This window comes from Mustelus asterias, chromosome 5, assembly GCF_964213995.1.
Source record: "Mustelus asterias chromosome 5, sMusAst1.hap1.1, whole genome shotgun sequence".
NCBI lineage: Eukaryota > Metazoa > Chordata > Chondrichthyes > Carcharhiniformes > Triakidae > Mustelus > Mustelus asterias.
The window spans coordinates 86,658,552-86,678,274 of record NC_135805.1 but is presented as its reverse complement, the minus strand read 5'-3'; the positions used below and the strand labels follow the sequence as shown (position 1 = coordinate 86,678,274).

General features: G+C 42.3%; 1 protein-coding gene across 2 annotated transcripts in view; it reads left to right on the top strand.

The window, feature by feature from the left end:
- The first annotated feature begins 604 nt into the window (after positions 1 to 604).
- Positions 605 to 19,723, top strand: part of LOC144493672 (uridine-cytidine kinase-like 1) — an 83,421-nt gene continuing 64,302 nt past the window's right edge. Inside the window, exons 1-2 of one of the 2 annotated variants that reach the window (XM_078212967.1) lie at positions 605 to 725; positions 14,412 to 14,611. In XM_078212967.1, the coding sequence (XP_078069093.1) occupies positions 649 to 725; positions 14,412 to 14,611 (277 nt within the window). In that variant the 5' untranslated portion in view covers positions 605 to 648. The remainder of the gene's footprint in view (positions 726 to 14,411; positions 14,612 to 19,723) is intronic. The other variant, XM_078212968.1, reaches the window with a different exon arrangement.

Below are 19,723 nucleotides of genomic sequence, written 5' to 3'. Positions count from 1 at the left end.
TGCACGTCTAGTGTAACTTCTCACTTTTACATTCTAAACTTATAGCCAGGACCATTCATAAATCATAAGAATTTCTGGAAATTATCAGAAAGTCTGGTAATATCTTTGGGGGAAACAAAATTGACAACCTTTCATCAGGGCTGGACTTTATTGTCAGTTTTTGGAAGATCACTTCTCAGAATTATTTCCTGGGGAAGAGTTCCCATGCAGTCATTATTTGATTTGATTTATTATTGTCACATGTATTCGGATACAGTGAAAAGTATTATTTCTTGTGAGCTGTTACAGACAAAACATACCATTCATAAAAGTTTTAAAGTTTATTTATTAGTGTCACAAGTCGGCTTACATTAGCACTACAATGAAATTACTGTGAAAATCATAGAGTACATAGGGGAGAAGGAAAGGAGAGGGTGGAGAATATAGTGTTGCAGTTACAGATAGGGTGTAGAGAAAGATTAACTTAATATATGGGCGGCCCATATATCCGTTATGCATTTGATTGAGTGTGTGCTGACTTTGGCAAACTGAGACAATTTAACACAAGCTCCAATGGCCAACACAGTCTGTCAATCAGGGGGAGAGAGGCAGCGTGCTTGCGTCACCTGGTGCACGCCTTACGCAGGGGGAGCGGAGAGCGTGGCGGCGATGGCCGGTAACGTGGAGCAGATAGCGATGGTGGGAGAGGAGGAGGATGAGGATAGGAGCATCTCCAGGTCAGACAGGTACGGACAAAAGCCATGGCAGGAGGAGGGATAGAGTGTGTCTCCCCCCTGTACAGTTATGGCGGTTCTGGGAGCCCTGGCGGTTTCACAATGCCCTGCAGCCCGGGCCCAGGGGGCGGTTGGTGAGGAGCAGCGGGCCTAGCCCGGGGCGGACGGTTACCAGGGGTTACCGGGGTGGCCGGCTCGTGCCTCCTCCAGGGACAGAGTGGGAGCGCGCGCTGTTGCTTCTCCCCCCCCCCCTTGTCGCAGCGGGAGCTGTAGGGAATGGCAGTGAAGCTGAACTCCACTGGTATTGCTGCAGTTTACTGCTAGGTATCCAGTTCACTGTGCCTGGCCTGAACTGAACGGTGCGGGTTCGTTGTCCCAAATGCACCTGGTTGCACCATAAACACAGTTAACATGCGGGAAGTCAATGGAGAGTGAAAGATGAACACGTGGACTCTGAAATCACACCGATTCTGCTGTTTAAGTGATTGCATTTTAAGAAGCCAGTCGGATCTTTGGTTTGCATTGAAAATATTCGTTTCATTTTGGCCTTTTTCCCCTCTGAAAATGAAGTTGAAATTGAACCACATTCCCGGAAGTGACTGCAGCACGTCAGGGACGTTTTTACACAATTGTCAATTTCAATATTCGCTTGTATTTTTTAAATTCACATACCAGCATGAAATTAGTGAAATCAAAGACTTGTTTTTTTATTACTTATCGAACGCACTGTCTAAAGCGTTCTGACAATTCTTGAATCCCCCTTAAGTTTGTCTAAAATCTGCAAAGTGCTCATTGGGTTGGATTAGAACAACAGTTTACATTTATACAGTACCTTTTAAAATAAATAAAACTGCCAAAATGCTTTGCGGAGGCTTTAGAAAACAATATGGTAGTCTGCCACATAAGGAAATATTAAATCAGATGATCACAGGCTTACTAAAGAGAGTTTTAAAAAGTGTCTTTAAAAAAAAAGGTAAGCTAGATGGAGAGGTGTGGGGAGGGGATTCTCGACCTTTGGGCCTAGGCATTTAAAGGCATACCACCAATGGTGGAATGACTAAAATTGGGGATGCACTGGAGGCTGGAATTAGAGGAGTGCAGATACCTTCGAGGGCTGCAGGAGATTACAGAGATAGGGAGGGGACAGGGAAGGTTGAGAATTGTAAAATTGAGGTGTTGCTTAACCAGTTGCTGTTGCAGGTCAGTGAGCATAGCTGATGATGAATGGGATTTGGTGTAAGTTAAGACATGGGCAGCAGATTTTTGGATGTCACTTCAAACTTACATTGGGTAGAATATTGGAGACTGGCGAGGAGTGCATTAGAATAGTCAAGTTTGGAGATAACAAAGACATGGTAAGCGTTTCTGCAACAGAAAATCTGAGGCAGGGTAGAGTTCGGAAATGTTATGGAAGTGGGAATAGGTTAACTTAGTGACAGCGTGAATGTGTTTGAAAGCTCAACTAGGTCAAATATGATTCAGAGCTTGCAAGCAATATGATTCAGCCTCAGAAGTTGCCAGGAAAAAGAATGGAGTTGATGGCAAGAGGGTGGAGTTTATAGTAGGGATCAAAGACAATAGCTTCTAACTTCCCAATATTTATTCGGAGGAAATTTATGCTCGCCCAATAAAGGTGTGCTGAGTGTCATCAGCATGTGTGGGGAAACAGATGTGTTTTCAGATGAATAAAAATAGGAAACGCTGAAAATATGCAAAAGATCAGGCAGCATCCATAGAGAAACAGATTGAAAATTTCAGGTCAAAAACCCTTCATCAGAACTGGTTTTTGACCTGCAACATAACCTGTTTGTTTCTCTTTTCACAACACTTGAGGGGAGAGAATCTTATTGAAATGTGGAGCAGTCTTTATGGCCTACTCCTAATTACTGTGTTAACAACATCAGCTAACATGCTGGGGCCTCAACATTTTACAATTTATATAAATGATTTGGATGAAGGGACCAAAGGTGTTATTGCTACATTTGTTGATGATGCAAAGAAAAGTAGGAAAGTAAGTTGTGAAGAAGATGGAAGTCTGAGATTATGAAACAAAAAGGAAAATTAAAACATTCCAGTGAAAACTTTTGTCATTCGGAATTTATTACATTGTCATGAAATGGTATAAGAATATCTTCCATAACTAAACAATGAAAAAAAATCAATGAATTATGGAATGAAGCTAGTTGAGAGATTAATGATGTCAGAGGAAATCTTATGGGTCATTTCCCTTAGGATTAGATGCAAGTGAATGAACGATCTGTCTGCTATTTCTGCAGATCGTTTGAGTCATACCTTTAAAAAGTAACGGGTTCTTTATTTTCTTGAAGACATTCTGGCATATTAAGTTGGAGGGTGAGGGGAAACATGACAGAGCTCAGGCCAAGTCTGCCCTCGGTAAGCTGCAATTCACCCTTGACCAACCATCATTGTCCATCGAGCTGCCACCCCACGCGCACACAGTGGATCTGGCCCCTGCCTGCCGTTAACCTGAGCCTTACCCTCCCATCCATTGTTCTCAACCTTCGACAATTATGCTTAACCTACCACTTTTGACATTGGCCTGCCCTACATAGATAGTACAGCTTCCTTTCTCTGTCCCATGAGACTTCATAGGGCTGTCATCTTCCCTGCTTCCCACCGTAAACATGCCTTGTTTTCCTTTCACTGCCACCTTCCTCCCTCCCTCAGTCAGCAATGCCTCATTTCCCTTTTTGCCCTTTTGACTGCAATCACCTAATGCAATCATCAATGGCTCCTCTCCAGTTGTTGACGTAGCTCCGCATGGAGAAAAAAGCCGCTCCAACTCAACCTAAATCAAACAGGAAGACTACCTCCCACACTGTATGTCATTAAGGATTTGTGAACCCAAAGGCATGTGTTTCTTTGGTAATTGGAAAGGTACAGTTGAAGTTGGTATTAAACTAGCATGCATGACATGCAAATCTATTAAAGCGAGGTTCCTGATATTTGCCATGGGAAGATCAATCCATTGCCAACTTAATTCTGTAGTTCCATCCTGCCATTTGGAGGTTGACCTTTTGTTTCCTGCTCAATGAAGTGTCACCTCCTGCCTGACAGGAGTTTCACAAGATTCTGCCCAAGAAGTCAAAATTCTGTTAATTGTAAGCCCTGAAAAGACATCTTGTGAGCACTGCCTACAGAACAGAGCAGAGTAAAGCAGCACAGCATATTTGTTCCTATGCAAGTATCAATACAGCTATGAATATCCAGGATGCAGTTATGAGGAGGAGGAACTAGTGTTATTACCAAAAGCAGAGCAAGAACTTTAATTCCTGTGGAGATTTGTCACCTTGTAAATGCACCATACATAGGCTAAGGCTACCCAGTGTCAAGTCTCATTGCAGCCTTGGTCCAAACATGGCTAAAAGAACTGAATTCCAGAGATGAGGTGAGTGCCTTTAACATCAAGGACAGCATTTGACTGAGTGTGGCATCAAGGAGCCCTAGCAAAATGGAAATCAGAGAAAACTCTCCACTGGGTGAAATGATGCGTAGCACAACGGAAGATTGGTTGACCTTTAAGAGCCACAATCCGCTTAGCCCTGGGGCATAGCTGCAGGAGTTCCTCATGGCAGTGTGCTAGACCCAATCATCTTCAGTTACTACTTCTACTATCTTTCCTCTAACAGAATGTCAGAAGTGGGGACGTTTGCTGATGATTTCAGTGTTTGGTACAAACTACAACTCCTCAGATACTGAAGCAGTCTGTGCCCCCATGCATCAAGACCCAGTCAACATTCAGATTTGGGCTGATAAATGGCAAGTAACATTCACAATTAATGACCACCTTCCCTTGACATTTAACAGCATTACCGTTATCACATCCTGGGTTTTACTGTTGACCAGAAATTAAACTGGACCAATGATGTAAATTCAGCGGCAGCAAGAGCAGATTAGAGGCTGGGAATTCTGCAGCAAATGAATTACTTCTTGACTCAGCAAAATCCTCAGAAAATCAGGTATCTGACAGAATACTCTCCTTGTTTGGAAAAGTGCAGTTCCAACAACACTCGGGAAGCTTGACACCATTCAAGTCAAAACAGCCTGCTTGGTTCACACCACATCCGTCACCTTAAACATTCACTGCCTCCTCCAGTGGCTGCAGCATATACTATCTACACCATTCACTGATGCAACTTGCCTAGGCTTTTTCAACAGCACCATCCAAACCCACGAACTCTGAGTAGAACAAGGGCAACAGGTGCAAGAGAACACCACCTGCAAGTTTCCCTCCAAGCTACGGGAGTTTATCATTTGAAACTCAATTTTTTTTCACTAAATTCAAGGCACTTTTTAATGACGTTATGTGAACTAGACACTCCTAACAGAACAAAGACAGAAAATGCTGGAAAATCTCAGCAGGTCTGACCACATCTGTGGAGAGAATAGAGCTTTGAGTCTGGATGACCCTTGTTCAGAGCTTCTAATGGAGTGCTCTTTTACCCAATTTATGTTTGCAAGGTTTATGAAGCTTTCAACCAAAAATCATTTCCATTAACTACTGCTGTCCTATCCTGGAATTACTTCTCTAAATGCCTCAGTTTCCACCTCTCCACTGATTTCCTGAAAACTACCATTTCAATCCAAATCCCTTTTCATCCACTCCATCCAGCCATTTGATATTTTATCCTTCTCTGTTAAGTGCCTTGGGATGTTTGATCATTTAAAATGCTATGAAAATGCAAGTCCTTTTTCCTTTCCTTGTCACTACACAAAAGCCCCTTACTTTGTAGTTTGGTACGGTGTGGCATGGTTGCTTCAAGACAGATGAAACCACAATGCAGTACCTGTGACATTCTGGATACTTAAAAGATGCTGTATAAGCTACATCATTATATTGTTTCTACGTTACAACAGTGACCACCCTTCAAAAGCACTTTCTTGGCTGAAAAATGCTTTTGAGGCACCTGGTGGCCATGAAAAGTGCTATATAAATGTCACAAACCACTGCCTGCTCCATGATGACATAATGCAAGCTGTGATTCTCACCAAGAGTCACCACAGACCGTATCTCAGCGAAGACTGAGGTCAGGTTAGGATGTCATCATACCAACCTTCTTCATCATCATCTCTGCAATATTGCACTTCGTTCATCTCCAGCAAATCACAGGCATGGGGATAATTTGAAGGACGGACGCGAGACTGTTCAACCTATACCTACTTCATATACCTACACCTACCCTGTCTACATCAATGGGGATGAAGTAGAAAGGGCCGAGAGCTTCAAGTTTTTAGGTGTCCAGATCACCAACAACCCATGCCGACACTATAGTTAAGAAAACCCACTAACGCCTCTACTTCCTTAGAAGACTAAGGAAATTTGGCATGTCAGCTACGACTCTCACCAACTTTTACAGATGCACCATAGAAAGCATTCTTTCTGGTTGTATCACAGCTTGGTATGGCTCCTGCTCAGCCCAAGGCCGCAAGGAACTACAAAAGGTTGTGAATGTAGCCCAATCCATCATGCAAACCAGCCTACCATCCATCGACTCTGTCTACACTTCCCGCTGCCTCGCCAAAGCAGCCAGCACCCCGGACGTTCTCTCATCCACCTTCCTTCAGGAAAAAGATACAAAAGTCTGAGGTCACGTACCAACCGACTCAAGAACAGCTGCTGCTGTCAGACTTTTGAATGAACTTATCTTGCGTTAAGTTGATCTTTCTCTACACCCTAGCTATAACTGTAACTACATTCTGCACTCTCTCATTTCCTTCTCTATGAACGGTATGTTTTGTCTGTATCGTGTGCAAGAAACAGTACTTTTCACTGTTAATACATATGACAATGATAAATCAAATCGAATTATTAAATCATTCACTCCCAAATCAGTATCACTCCAAACTAAGTTATGGAGCTTCGGTATGCAGATGACACGTGTGTGCATGCTCACTTAGAAACTGAGCTCCAGGTCTTTGTCAACTACTTCTCCTCTGAAGAATACGAGAAAATGGACCTTTTGCTTAACACCCAGAAAACTAAGACCCTCTTCCACAGCATGCCTCCTCTCATCGATTTTAAGAGCAATAAGAGTGATCTTGGAAAATAACTTAGGAGCCCCCTGTCAACGAAGACAGACATAGATAATGTCATTCTCATCACCTCCAGTGTTATTTCAACCTTCAGTTGACTGGGGAAGAGCATTTGAGGACCGAATCTCAGCCCTAAGTCTAAGGTCATGATTTACCAGGCAGCAGTGACCCCCAAATTCTCAAATGCTTTTGGAGCCTAAGACAAACCTAGTGCTTAAAAGCACTAGAGATGTGGGCAACACGGTGGCGCAGTGGTTAGTACTGCTGCCTCACAGCACCAGGGACCTGGGTGACCCGGCTTGGGTCACTGTCTATGCAGACTCTGCACATTCACCCTGTGTCTGCATGGGTTTCCTCCGGGTGCTCCGGTTTCCTCCCACAGTCTGAAAGACTATGCTGATTGGCTGCATTGGCCATGCTAAATTTTTCCTCTGTGTACCTGAACAGGCGCCAGAGTGTGTGATGACTAGGGGATTTTCAGTCCACACACAAGGATCGCATGGCAATTCAGCAACTTCAAACTGCCTTGGGTAATTACCCTGGACTGGGAACCATCTGATACTGCAATTTAAATCTCAGTTTTCAGGTGGCTCTGGCTGTTTTATAAGTAATAGTTACCTAGAAAAAGTTAGAATTAAAACCAACTCTAACATCTGGGTATCAAATTCGAATCCCCTTCCCAATTACCTTACAAACTTACCTTCTCCCTGGCTTCTCAAAATGACTTGCTTTCTTTTCAGTAGCTCGTGCATTTTTTTTAAAGAGGGTGTGGCTTCCTTATCTCTGACTCAGTTGCCCTGGATGCAAGCCCTTAGGAACCCACTGCACTGCACCTTTCTCACCCGGCCCAAGTCAGAAAGTTGGGCAAGAAAGGAGCGACTTTGTTTTAAGGTAAGTAGCATGGAGCGGAGTGGCGAACTCTACCGCTCCACAGAAGTTATGACCTGTGTTCGTTTGCCTGACACCCGATTCCTGAAGCAATTGCTTTATTCTGAATTCAGTCATAGCAGGAGAATCCAGGGAGGACAGCAGAAATTCCTTAGGGATGTCCTCAAAGCAGCCTTGAAGAGGTCAAACATCCCCACCAACTCACAGGAGTTGCTGGCTTGTGACTGACCAAAGTGGAGAATGGTTCATTTAGGGTGAAACGAAACACATCAAGAGACTTCACCAAGGACACAGAGGCAAATTCAAGGCATTGGAGAAAAGAGTACATAAACCTCCAAATACCTCATTGTTGTGGGAAAATCACCACTCGGAGTCAGATTTAAAGATTCAACATGCAGTTTATCAGACAAAGCTTTGGGAGAAGTGCTGGGCTCTCCGCAGTGCACGCAGTCACCTTCTCAACTTTAAAATGGCAGCTGAGCTTTTATACATTTTCAAATAGTGGACAAGTACAGACATTAGCAGCTATCACATCGTTATCCGAGGATGCCCCCCGCCTATCAACGATTAATCTTGTTAACAAAACTCATTGTTTCGGTTCTGCCTTATCTTAAATTAAGGTGATCATCTGGGCCTCGAGGTCTGGTTTATTTCCTGTAGTAATTAGACAATAACAGGATTTAGCTCGTTGTGCAATGTCTATGCCTAAGTCAGCACATCTTAATGTCTTTTCACAGAGTCCATTTTGTGCCAGGTAACCATCTTGTATCTTTTAATTTCTGGTTTACTCCAACATCATCTACCCAACCTTTAAAGCACCATCTGCTCTGCACCTGGTAGAGTCTACAGATTTGCACGTTGATTTATTAGTCATCTTGAAACCCATCAAACCAGAGTGGAAGCAAATTGCCCTTGATCCCGAGAAACTGCCTAAGTGAGAAGAATATAAATTATGTACGGTTTTCTTTTTTTTCTATCTGCCCATCCACCCTATATTTTCAGTGAAAATATTTCACGCCAGTGCCTATCCTTTTGGACGGATCTTATGAGCCAGTTGTTGGAAGGCTGCTGAAAACATTTCTTCATTTTGAATTGAGGAGCACGGTGATGTAAGAAAGCATCAACACAGCATGACCTTCTTGGCTTCTACATTGTTTATTTATTAGTGTCACAAGTAGGCTTACATTAACACTGCAATGAAGTTACTGTGAAAGTCCCCTTGTCTGAACGCAAAGCAGTGCAGTTTTATCTTTGCTGTTCTCATTTTCTTTTAAAGACCCTTTAAGCTTAATACCATTCTTATGAAAAAATATAGCCATAGAATCGTAGGGCTCTGAGAAAGCTATCAATGCAGTTCCATTCCCTTGTTTTTTCCTATATTGTGTTCAATTCTTAGTTTTCAGACACCAACTTGCTTTAATTGTGTTTGTGTTTAAAAACATATGGATTTTGCTCCTCTTAATGTTTCTAATGGGATATTCCATGTTCTTGCAACGTTGTGTGTATGAAAATATCTGCTTACATCTCCCTTCATTCTTTTGGTGCTCTGAAATTTCTGCATTTTATTTACTGACTCATCTACTAGCATACATATATTTTTCTCATTTGTCTTATCAAAACTTCACCTAAGTAGATATGTTTTAAGTTATACCTTCCTGTAATTATCTCTGAAGAAACAGAGCACCAGTTTTTCTAAAATACAAGCAAAATAGTGCAGATGTTGCGGCATGGTAGCACAGTGGTTAGCACTGCGGCCTCACAGTGCCAGGAACCCAGGTTCAATTCCCGGTTTGGTTCACTGTCTATGTGAAGTTTGCACAGTAAGAAGTCTCACAACACCAGGTTAAAGTCCAACAGGTTTATTTGGTAGCAAAAGCCACTAGCTTTCGGAGCGCTGTTCCTTCATCAGGTAAGTGGGAGTTCTGTTCACAAACAGGGCATATAAAGACACAAACTCAATTTACAAAATAATGGTTGGAACACTCCAACCACTATTTGAAGGAGCAGCGCTCCGAAAGCTAGTGGCTTTTGCTACCAAATAAACCTGTTGGACTTTAACCTGGTGTTGTGAGACTTCTTACTGTGTTTACCCCAGTCCAAAGCCGGCATCTCCACATTATGTGGAGTTTGCACATTCTCCCCATGTCTGCGTGGGTTTCCTCCATGTGCTCCGGTTTCCTCCCACATTTCAAAGATGTGTGGGTTCAGTGGATTGGCCATGCTAAATTGCCCCTTAGTATCAGGGGGACTGGCTAGAGCAAACACATGGGGTTATGGGGATAGGGCCTGGGTGAGATTGTGGTCGCTGCAGATTCGATCAGCCAAATGGCCTCCTTCTGCACTGTATGAGTCTATGAAAACAAAGTGCTGGAATCGCACAGCAGGTCTATTGGAATCTGCGGAGAGAGGCTTAGAGTTCATGTTTCTTGATGTGGGTCGTTGAGCTGAAACATTAACTAACTCTTGTTTCCCTGTCCATAGTTGCTGTCTGGCCTGAATGTTTTTAGTGTTTTCTATTTTTTAATCTCACTCTTTTCTCGCTTCTTATTTCTGGTATCATCTTGGTGAATCTATTAATCGCCCTCTCTGTGACTTGATGTCATTCCTGAAATAGGGCACTCCCAACTGGACACTATTCTCTGGCTCATAGTCTTTTTAACTGTCCTTTTGAGTATTGAATCCAGTAGCCTAATTTTGTTTTCCAAGTCACAGACTTGGCAGCACAGAGAGCCTAGCTAATGATTTATGTAGGTTTTATAAAAACATAAGAAACAGGAGCAAGACTAGGCCATTTGGTCCTTTGAGCCTGTTACTCCAGTCAGCAAGATCCTGGCTGATCTTGTACCTCAACTGCAACTTGCTGTACTATCCCCATTTCCCTTGATTCCCTTAGTACCCAAAAAATCTACTGTGGCCTGACTTGAAACTGAATAACCGTAGCCTTTTGGAGTTGGAGAATTCCACAGCCTCATAACACGGACCATTGATTCAAATTTCTGCATTTGTTGGCTGCTGCAACAGGAAATCTGTGTTCAGATGTTCAGGATATCAGTGCTTCAGTGAGATTCTTGTCAGGTGCAGCTGCTTACTCTGCTGGTGAGATGAATTTGTAATGCTGAGAAGGGACTGGCAGGGAATTCTGCTTTTAGGTACAACTACTTCACTTGAACCTAGAAGGTAATATCTCTACTTTGGGATGCCATGTTAAACTGCACAAAATAGAAAAGCCTTTAACCTCCATCGCCTCCATGACAAAATTGAACTGTCCACCATAGATATATCTGATCTATTTTTGGATACTAAGGGAATCAAGGAAAATGGGAAAAGTACAGTAAAATACAGTTGAGCCCTGTAAAATCAGCCCTGATCTTGTTGAATAGAGTAACGTGCTCTAAGGAACGATATTCCTATTTTAATGAAACCTCGAGAAACCATGAATGAGGCTTTCTGTGCTGCAAGGTCTGTGAATTGGAAAGCTTAAAATGATGGTGTTTTGACTCTGCTTCTGGGTTGCAGGTGACTCCACTGCCATTTCCCATTCTGTGACAGATTCCCAAGCATGCTCAATTCCTTCAGTTCTGCATGAAAGAAACTCGCCTGTCCTTGAATATTGCCAAAACAAAACTCATATATAGTCGCTCACATCTGGTCAGCTAAATATTCCATGTGGCAGAAACATGTGACCTTGGTTGACCTTGGGGCGGCACGGTAGCACAGTGGTTAGCACTGCTGCTTCACAGCTCCAGGGACCTGGGTTCGATTCCCGGCTTGGGTCATTGTCTGTGTGGAGTTTGCACATTCTCCTCGTGTCTGCATGGGTTTCCTCCGGGTGCTCCGGTTTCCCCTCACAGTCCAAAGATGTGCGGGTTAGGTTGATTGGCCATGCTAAAATTGCCCCTTAGTGTACTGAGATGTGTAGGTTCGAGGGATTAGCGGGCTAATATGTAGGGGTATGGGGGTAGGGCCTGGGTGGGATTGTGGTCGGTGCAGACTCGATGGGCCAAATAGCCTCTTTCTGTAGGATTTCTATGATGTCATCCTTGAATCGACAGATACCTGCCGATGATGTGAACTTCCAAAGCGCCAGGAGCCTCACCAATACTGTTTGTGCGAAATTATCTTTGTAGTTTTAACTCGAGATTGTCAAGTAGCATCTCCCTTTGCTTACCTGTCCCCTCCATTTGCCTTACCTTAAATTAAGCTTGGTAGAATACTCTCTACATTTTGGGGAACATTACTAAAGCAGTATAGTAGCATCATTCATTTACATGTTGTGCATCAAATCTCTTGCATCTTAGTGTGTGTAGTTATAAGTTGCTGTACTGTGATTGTAAGAGGAATTTTCCGGGGTGTCCCTCTGTCTTGTCTTCTACTTTTGCTAATGCATGCATCAGGAGAAAAGATAGTCAAGAAATACTGGCTCCCCTTTCTGGCGTAACAGTACATGTGTGAGATTGATATGCTCTTCTGAACACATCGATCCCTGCCCAGCTTGTCACGAAAACTGGAGGGTCCAATTACACGATTATACATTATTATCTTAGCCAGTAACGTTCCACCTGTCTGCAAGATGAGGAGCTCATTGGTTAACAGACCTGGAAATCTTTCCCCCTTCTGCCTAGCAATCTTACCTATGCATGTGTGACAGGTTCAAGGTTCCCCCTCGCCATCTACAGGCTGTGGAAACCGAAAGGGAGTCATTCTGCCTAACTAGCTATACTTTATCATTATAGCGCCCACAGAGAGACCAAGATTCATTTTAATTAGCAATTAAATCTTTCTATTCATACCACTATCTTCGTACCTTCCAGCTACAAGGTCTTCCAAAGCCTTTCACTGATTAGGTTCTATACTTCATCGTTCGAGCAAATGTGGCCTGTCTGGTTCTGCTTTTTCCCATTATGCTTTTAGGGCAGGCCGCCCTTGGCCAAAGCTTACAAGACATTCAAAACTATAGTTTAAAATTACATTGTTTACAATTCACTACTATTGATTATATTGTATTTAATAGACTATACTTTCATAGTATATGTGGGAGGAACATGGTGAATCCTTATTCTACATATAAGGCACCTTGTAACCTTTACCTTGACCTAGTCTACTTATTGTAGTAAATTTTAAACTAGTGGCTTTTATACTGAGTTTTATATTACCCTCCTTCAGTGATGTAACTTTTATGAGAATACATGAATGAATAGTTTGCATTAACAGTTCTAAAGATAGTGGTGTATTATGTATAGATAGGTTTTTCTAAAATGATTGGTCCTGAATGGAAGAGTATGTTACAACTGGTGCACAAACTAGTATACTCAAGTTCAGAATAATTACATTTCCATCATTAATTATGCATTATAAGACTTTTAAACAAATTTTAATGATGGAAGAGTATTTGAAGGTTTGACGGTTTTCTGTACCAAAGTGCATTTGCCTACATGGGTGTTGAAGTTTACTGTGACTAATCATCCTTACTTGGGAGTTAAGGCCGTTGCATTTTGAATATCTTGCAAGTATTACATAATGGTTCGTGTAATTTAAGAGTGAGAATTATTAATGTTAGGATGTGAACATAACATAAGAAATAGGAGGAGGAGTAGGCCATCTAGCCCCTCGAGCCTGCCCCGCCATTCAATAAGATCATGGCTGATCTGAAGTGGATCAGTTCCACTTACCCGCCTGATCCCTATAACCCCTAATTCCCTTACCGATCAGGAATCCATCTATCCGTGATTTAAACATATTCAACGAGGTCGCCTCCACCACTTCAGTGGGCAGAGAATTCCAGAGATTCACCATCCTCTGAGAGAAGAAGTTCCTCCTCAACTCTGTCCTAAACTGACCCCCCTTTATTTTGAGGCTGTGTTCTCTAGTTCTAGCTTCCTTTCTAAGTGGAAAGAATCTCTCCACCTCTACCCTATCCAGCCCCTTCATTATCTTATAGGTCTCTATAAGATCCCCCCTCAGCCTTCTAAATTCCAACGAGTACAAACCCAATCTGCTCAGTCTCTACTCATAATCAACACCCCTCATCTCTGGTATCAACCTGGTGAACCTTCTCTGCACTCCCTCCAAGGCCAATATATCCTTCTGCAAATAAGGGGACCAATACTGCACACAGTATTCCAGCTGTGGCCTCACCAATGCCCTGTACAGATGCAGCAAGACATCTCTGCTCTTATATTTTATCCCCTTGCGATATAGGCCAACATCCCATTTGCCGCCTTGATCACCTGTTGCACCTGCAGACTGGGTTTTTGCGTCTCATGCACAAGGACCCCCAGGTCCCTTTGCACAGTAACATGTTGCAATTTTTTTCCAATTTGCTATTATTTCCTCCAAAGTGAATAACCTCACATTTGTCAACGTTATACTCCATCTGCCAGATCCTCACCCACTCACTCAGCCTGTCCAAATCTCTCTGCAGACCTTCTACGCCCTCCACACGATTCACTTTTCCACTTATCTCCAAAGCTCCACTAAAAGCAGTGTGTTCGTTCTGGTAAAATGAAACTGTTTACCAAGAGGCTACTGTAACACATTCATTTATATTATTTATATTCATTTATATTGGTATTGCAGCAAAAAAATAACCACTATTTAGCAAAAAACAGTATGCAAAATTATTGCTTTTAGAGGCACAAGTGTTGTTTCGGGTGTTTAGCTAGACTATAAATGCTACAAGTTCAAGTCTAAATTTGGAAAAGAATTGCATTTGTAACTACAAAACAGTATATGTCTAATATATATATTCTATCCTAGTGGCAGTGGTGAAGATTCCTTGGATAGTTTGTTCTCTCGGCTACCATTAACTCCATCTCTTTCTCCACGGAAAAGAACAACAAGCCAAAGTAAATCTGAGCCACCACTTCTGAGGACTAGCAAGCGCACCATCTACACTGCAGGGCGACCTCCCTGGTATAATGAATCGGGAACTCCATTTAAAGAAGCTTTTGTCATTGGTAGGTGATACTCAGAATTTACACAATACCAAAAAATATAGTAAAACAGAGTTTAAAACCTGATGGGAGTAATGCTTAATGTTGTGGAATATAGAACTACAGTAGGGGACAAATTAAAAAGCAGAATCTCAAAGTTAATAATCTGTGTTATTATCTGAGCCACAAGCAAATTGACTTATCGTAAATAAGATTAGTGAGATGAATGTATGGCTCAAAGGGGAAGCGATGGCCTAGTGATATGGGGAGGCGATGGCCTAATGGTATTATCGCTAGACTATTAATCCAGAAACTTAGCTAATGTTCTGGGGACCTGGGTTCGAATCCTGCCATGGTAGATGGTGGAATTTGAATTCAATAAAAAACATCTGGAATTAAGAACCTACTGATGACCATTGTCGATTGTCAGAAAAACCCATCTGGTTCACTAATGTCCTTTAGGGAAGGAAGTCTGGCCTACATGTGACTCTAGGGCCATATCGAAACAACAACTTAACAGAGCAGAGTAGCAATTTTGGTAAAGCAAACCAGTGTCTGGCAGGAAGGTACAAAGTGTACAAACTTGAATGCTTCAACAGATAGGTGTGCAATAATGGTAAAAAGGCAGAGTTAAAGGCTCTGTATCTGAACACAACGCAGCATTCATAACAAAATGCATGAATTGTTAACACAGATGCTGATAGCCATTATGGAGATATAGTTGCAGAGTGACCAAGGCTTGGACCTAAATATTCAAACATTTTTGGCATTACACAAAGATAGGAAGCTAGGAAATCATAGTGAGGTAACTCTGTTGATTAGGATGTCATAGTACAGTAGTTAGAGGTGACCTTACAAGAGTAAAGCTGCTGGGGCAACAGACCTAAAGACTGAAAGATCCCCAGGAGCAGATGGCCAGCATCTGAGGTTCTTAAAAGAAGTAGCTGCAGAGATAGTACCTGCATTGTTTGTAATCTTCTAAAATTCCTTTGATTCTCAAAGGGTTCCAATTGTTTCCAAAATAGCTAATGTAACACCTAGGTTAGGTGGATTGGCCACAATAAATTGTCCCTTAGTGTCCAAAGATGTGTAATAACCATGGCAAATGTGCAGGGTTACAGGGATAGGGTGGGGGCTTGGGCCTGGGTAGGTCAATGCAGACTCGATGGACCAAATGACGACCCTCTGCACTGTAGGGATTCTATGGTCCTATTCAAAAAAGAGACAAAAAGCAGGAAAGTACAGGCTAGTTAGCCTAACATCTCTCATAGAAAATTGCTAGAATCCATTAATAAAGAGGTTACCGAGAAAATCATATTTTGATCAAGCAGCATTAGTATGGGTTTGTGAAAGGAAGATCATGTTTAACTAATTTATTTGATTTTTTGAGTAACAAGCAAGGTTGCTTAAAGGGGAACTTGTAGATATGGTGTACTTGGATTTCCAGAGGTATTTGATAAGATGTCACATCAAAGCTTACCACACAAGATTGCATAGTGTAGGGGTAACATATCTGCATGAATAAAGGATTGGTTAGTTAACAGAAAGCAGAGAGTAAGGATAAATGATTTTTTTGGATTGGGAAGCTGTAACTAGTGGAGTGTCAGGGAGATTGGTGCTGGTGCCTCAACTATTTACAAATACATCAATGATTTGGATGAAGGGACTGAATATGGTACCTAAATTTGCCAATGGCACCAAGAAAGGTAGGAAAGTGAGTCTGCAAAGGGATATAGGCAGATTAAGTGAGTGGGCAGACATTTCGCAGATGGCATAAAATGTGAACTTGTCCACTTCAGCAGGAAGAATAGAAAAGCAGTATACTGGAGAGACCCAGTGATACGGAGAAGAATCTGAGTGTCCTGGTACATGAATCACAAACGGTTAGTATGCGAATACAGCAAGTAATAGGAAGACAAATGAAATGTTGGCATTTTATTGCAAGGGAATGGAATATCGAAGTAGGGAAGTTTTATTGCAGCTTTAGAGGGCATTGCTGAGAGCACATCTGGAATACTATATACAGTTTTGGTTGTCTTAGTTGAAAAAAAATAGAACTGCATTAGAAGTGATACAGAGATGGTACAGTACACTCATCTCATTCCTGGGGGATGAGGGGCTTATCTAATGAGGAAAGGTTGAAGAGGTTAGGCCCATGCCCATTATAGTTTTGAAAAATGAGAAGTGACCTTATTAAAACATATAAGATCCTGTGGGGATTTGACAGGATAGTTACTAAGAGAATATTTTCACTTGTGGGAGAGACTCGAATTAGAGGACACATTATAAGAATAGGAGGTAAGGAGAAACTTTTTACTCGGGGGTTGTTAGGATGTAAAGTTCTCTTCTCCAAAAAGCAGTGGAAGCTGGCTCATTGAATTTATTGAAGACAGGGTTGGACAGATTTCTGACAAGACAAGGGAGTCGAAGATTGTGGGGGGCAGATGGCAAAGTGGAGTTGAGACCACAACCAGATCATCCGTGATCTTAATGAATGGTGGAGCAGGCTCGAATGGCTGACTCTTGCTCGAAGACCTATATTTCCATAAGTAGGCATCTCAAGCATATTCTGCCATTCATTTAGACCATGGCCCAACATTTTGTACCCACTTTTGTTCCATTCCTCAAATTACCTTTACCTAGCCAAAATCTGTCAGTCTTGGGTTTCAAATTTTCAATTGACCGAGCTCCAATAGCTTTTTGAGGGACAAACTTACAGAGTGAAGGAGTGCTTCTTGACATCACCCTGAATTACTTTGCTCTAATTTTAATGTTTATGCTCCTTTGTTCTGGACTTCCCCACTAGAGGAAATAATTTTGCACTGTAATTTATCAAATCATTTAATCATCTTAAACACTTGAATCTTCTATAGTCAGGAACTACAAGTCTGGTCTTTGCAACTTGACCTCATGTTGGAATTCTTTTAGTCCCAGCATAATTCAGTTGAATTATTGCTGCACCTGCTTCAAGGCCAGTGTGTCTTCCTCGAGAACCAAATACGCTACTCCAACCTACTACCGTGAATAATATCCATCCCTTTTATCTCCATCTCCTTGCGATGAAGGTTGACATCCCATTAGTCTTTTAAATTTATTTTTGACCTGTCCATGCGCTTTTAGTGATTTTTGTATGTGAAGCACTAAATCTTCCTGCTGTTCCACAGCTCTTAACTTCTGGCTATTTAGTAAATACTCTAATATTTTTTGAATTCCAAGTGGATAACCTCATACCTTCCCACATTAAATATCATCTGCACAGTAAAAAGGTTAATTTGCAAATTGAATCAATGCTGTTATTGTATCTAAACTATTAGCACACGTTTTTGCTCCTGAGGTGATAGATCATAAGACATAGGAGCAGAATTAGGCCACTCAGCCCATCGAGTCTGCTCTGCCATTCAATCATGGCTGATTTTTTTTTCTCATCCCCATTCTCCTGCCTTTTCCCCATAACCCCTAATCCCCTATTAATCAAGAACCTATCTATCTCTGTCTTAAAGACACTCAATGACCTGGCTTCCACAGCCTTCTGTGGCAAAGAGTTCCACAGATTCACCACTCTGGCTGAAGAAATTCTTCCTCATCTATGTTTTCAAGGACCATCCCTTTTAGCCTGCGGTTGTGCCCTCTGGTTCTAGTTTTTCCTACTCGTGGAAACATCCTCTCCATGCCCACTCTATCCAGGCCTCGCAGTATCCTGTAAGTTTCAATAAGATTCCCGCTCATCCTTCTAAAACTCCCAACAAGTACAGACCCAGAGTCCTCAACCGTTCCTCATATGACAAGCTCTTCATTCCAGAGATCATTCTTGTGAACCTCCTCTGGACCTTTTCCAAGGCCAGCACATCCTTCCTTGGATACGTGGCCCAAAACTGCTCTCAATACTCCAAATGGAGTCTGACCAGAGCCTTATACAGCCTCAGAAGTACATCGCTGCTCTTGTATTCTAACCGTCTCGACATGAATGCTAACATCGCATTTGCCTTCTTAACTGCCGACTGAAACTGTACGTTAACCTTAAGAGAATCTTGAACAAGGACTCCCAAGTCCCTTTGTGTTTCTGATTTCCTAAGCATTTCCCCATTTAGAAAATAGTCTTGCCTCCATTCCTCCTTCCAAAGTGCATAACCTCACACTTTTTCACATTGTATTCACTCTGCCACTTTGTCCACTCTCCTAACCTGTCCAAGTCCTTCTGCAGCCCCCCTGCTTCCTCAATACTACCTACCCCTCAACATATCTTTGTATCATCTGCAAACTTAGCAACAGTGCCTTCAGTTCCTTCTTCCAAATTGTTAATGTATATTGCGAAAAGATGTGGTCCCAGCACCGACCCCTGAGGCACATCGCTAGTCACCGGCTGCCATCCTGAAAAAGACCCCTTTATACCCACCTTCTGCCAGTCAGCCAATCCTCTATCCATGCCAGGATCTTGCTCTTAACTTATTTAACAGTCTCCTATGCCGCACCTTGTCAAAGGCCTTTTGGAAATCTAAATAAATTATGTACATTGGGTCCCCTTTATCTAACTTCCTTGTTACCTCCTCAAAGAGCTCTTACAGTTTTGTCAGACATGACCTCCCCCTTGACGAAGCTGTGCTGATTCGGTCCTATTTTATCATACACTTCCAAATACTCCGCGATCTCGTCTTTAATAATGGACTCTAAAATTTTGCCAATGACTGAAGTCAGGCTAACTGGCCTATAATTTCCTGTCTGCTGCCTCCCTTAAACAGCAGTGTTACATTAGCTACTTTCCAGTCCCCTGGGACTCTCTCTGCCTCCAGTGATTCCAGAACGATCACCACCAATGACTCCACAATTTCCTCAGCTTTCTCTTTTAGAACCCTGGTGTAGTCTAGATGATTTATCCACCTTCAGACCTTTCAGTTTCCCCAGAAACTTCTCCTTAGTGATGGCCACTGCACTCACCTGTGCCCCCTGATTCTCCTGGAGCTCTGGCATCCCACTAGTGTCTTCCACCGTGAAGACTGGTGCAAAGTAACTGTTCAGTTCCTCTGCCATTTCTTTGTTCCCTATTATTACTTCTCCAGCCTCATTTTCCAGTGGTCCAATGATTCAACTGAATGATGCTGGGACCAATTTGCCTCCCTCTCTTACCTTTTATATATTGAA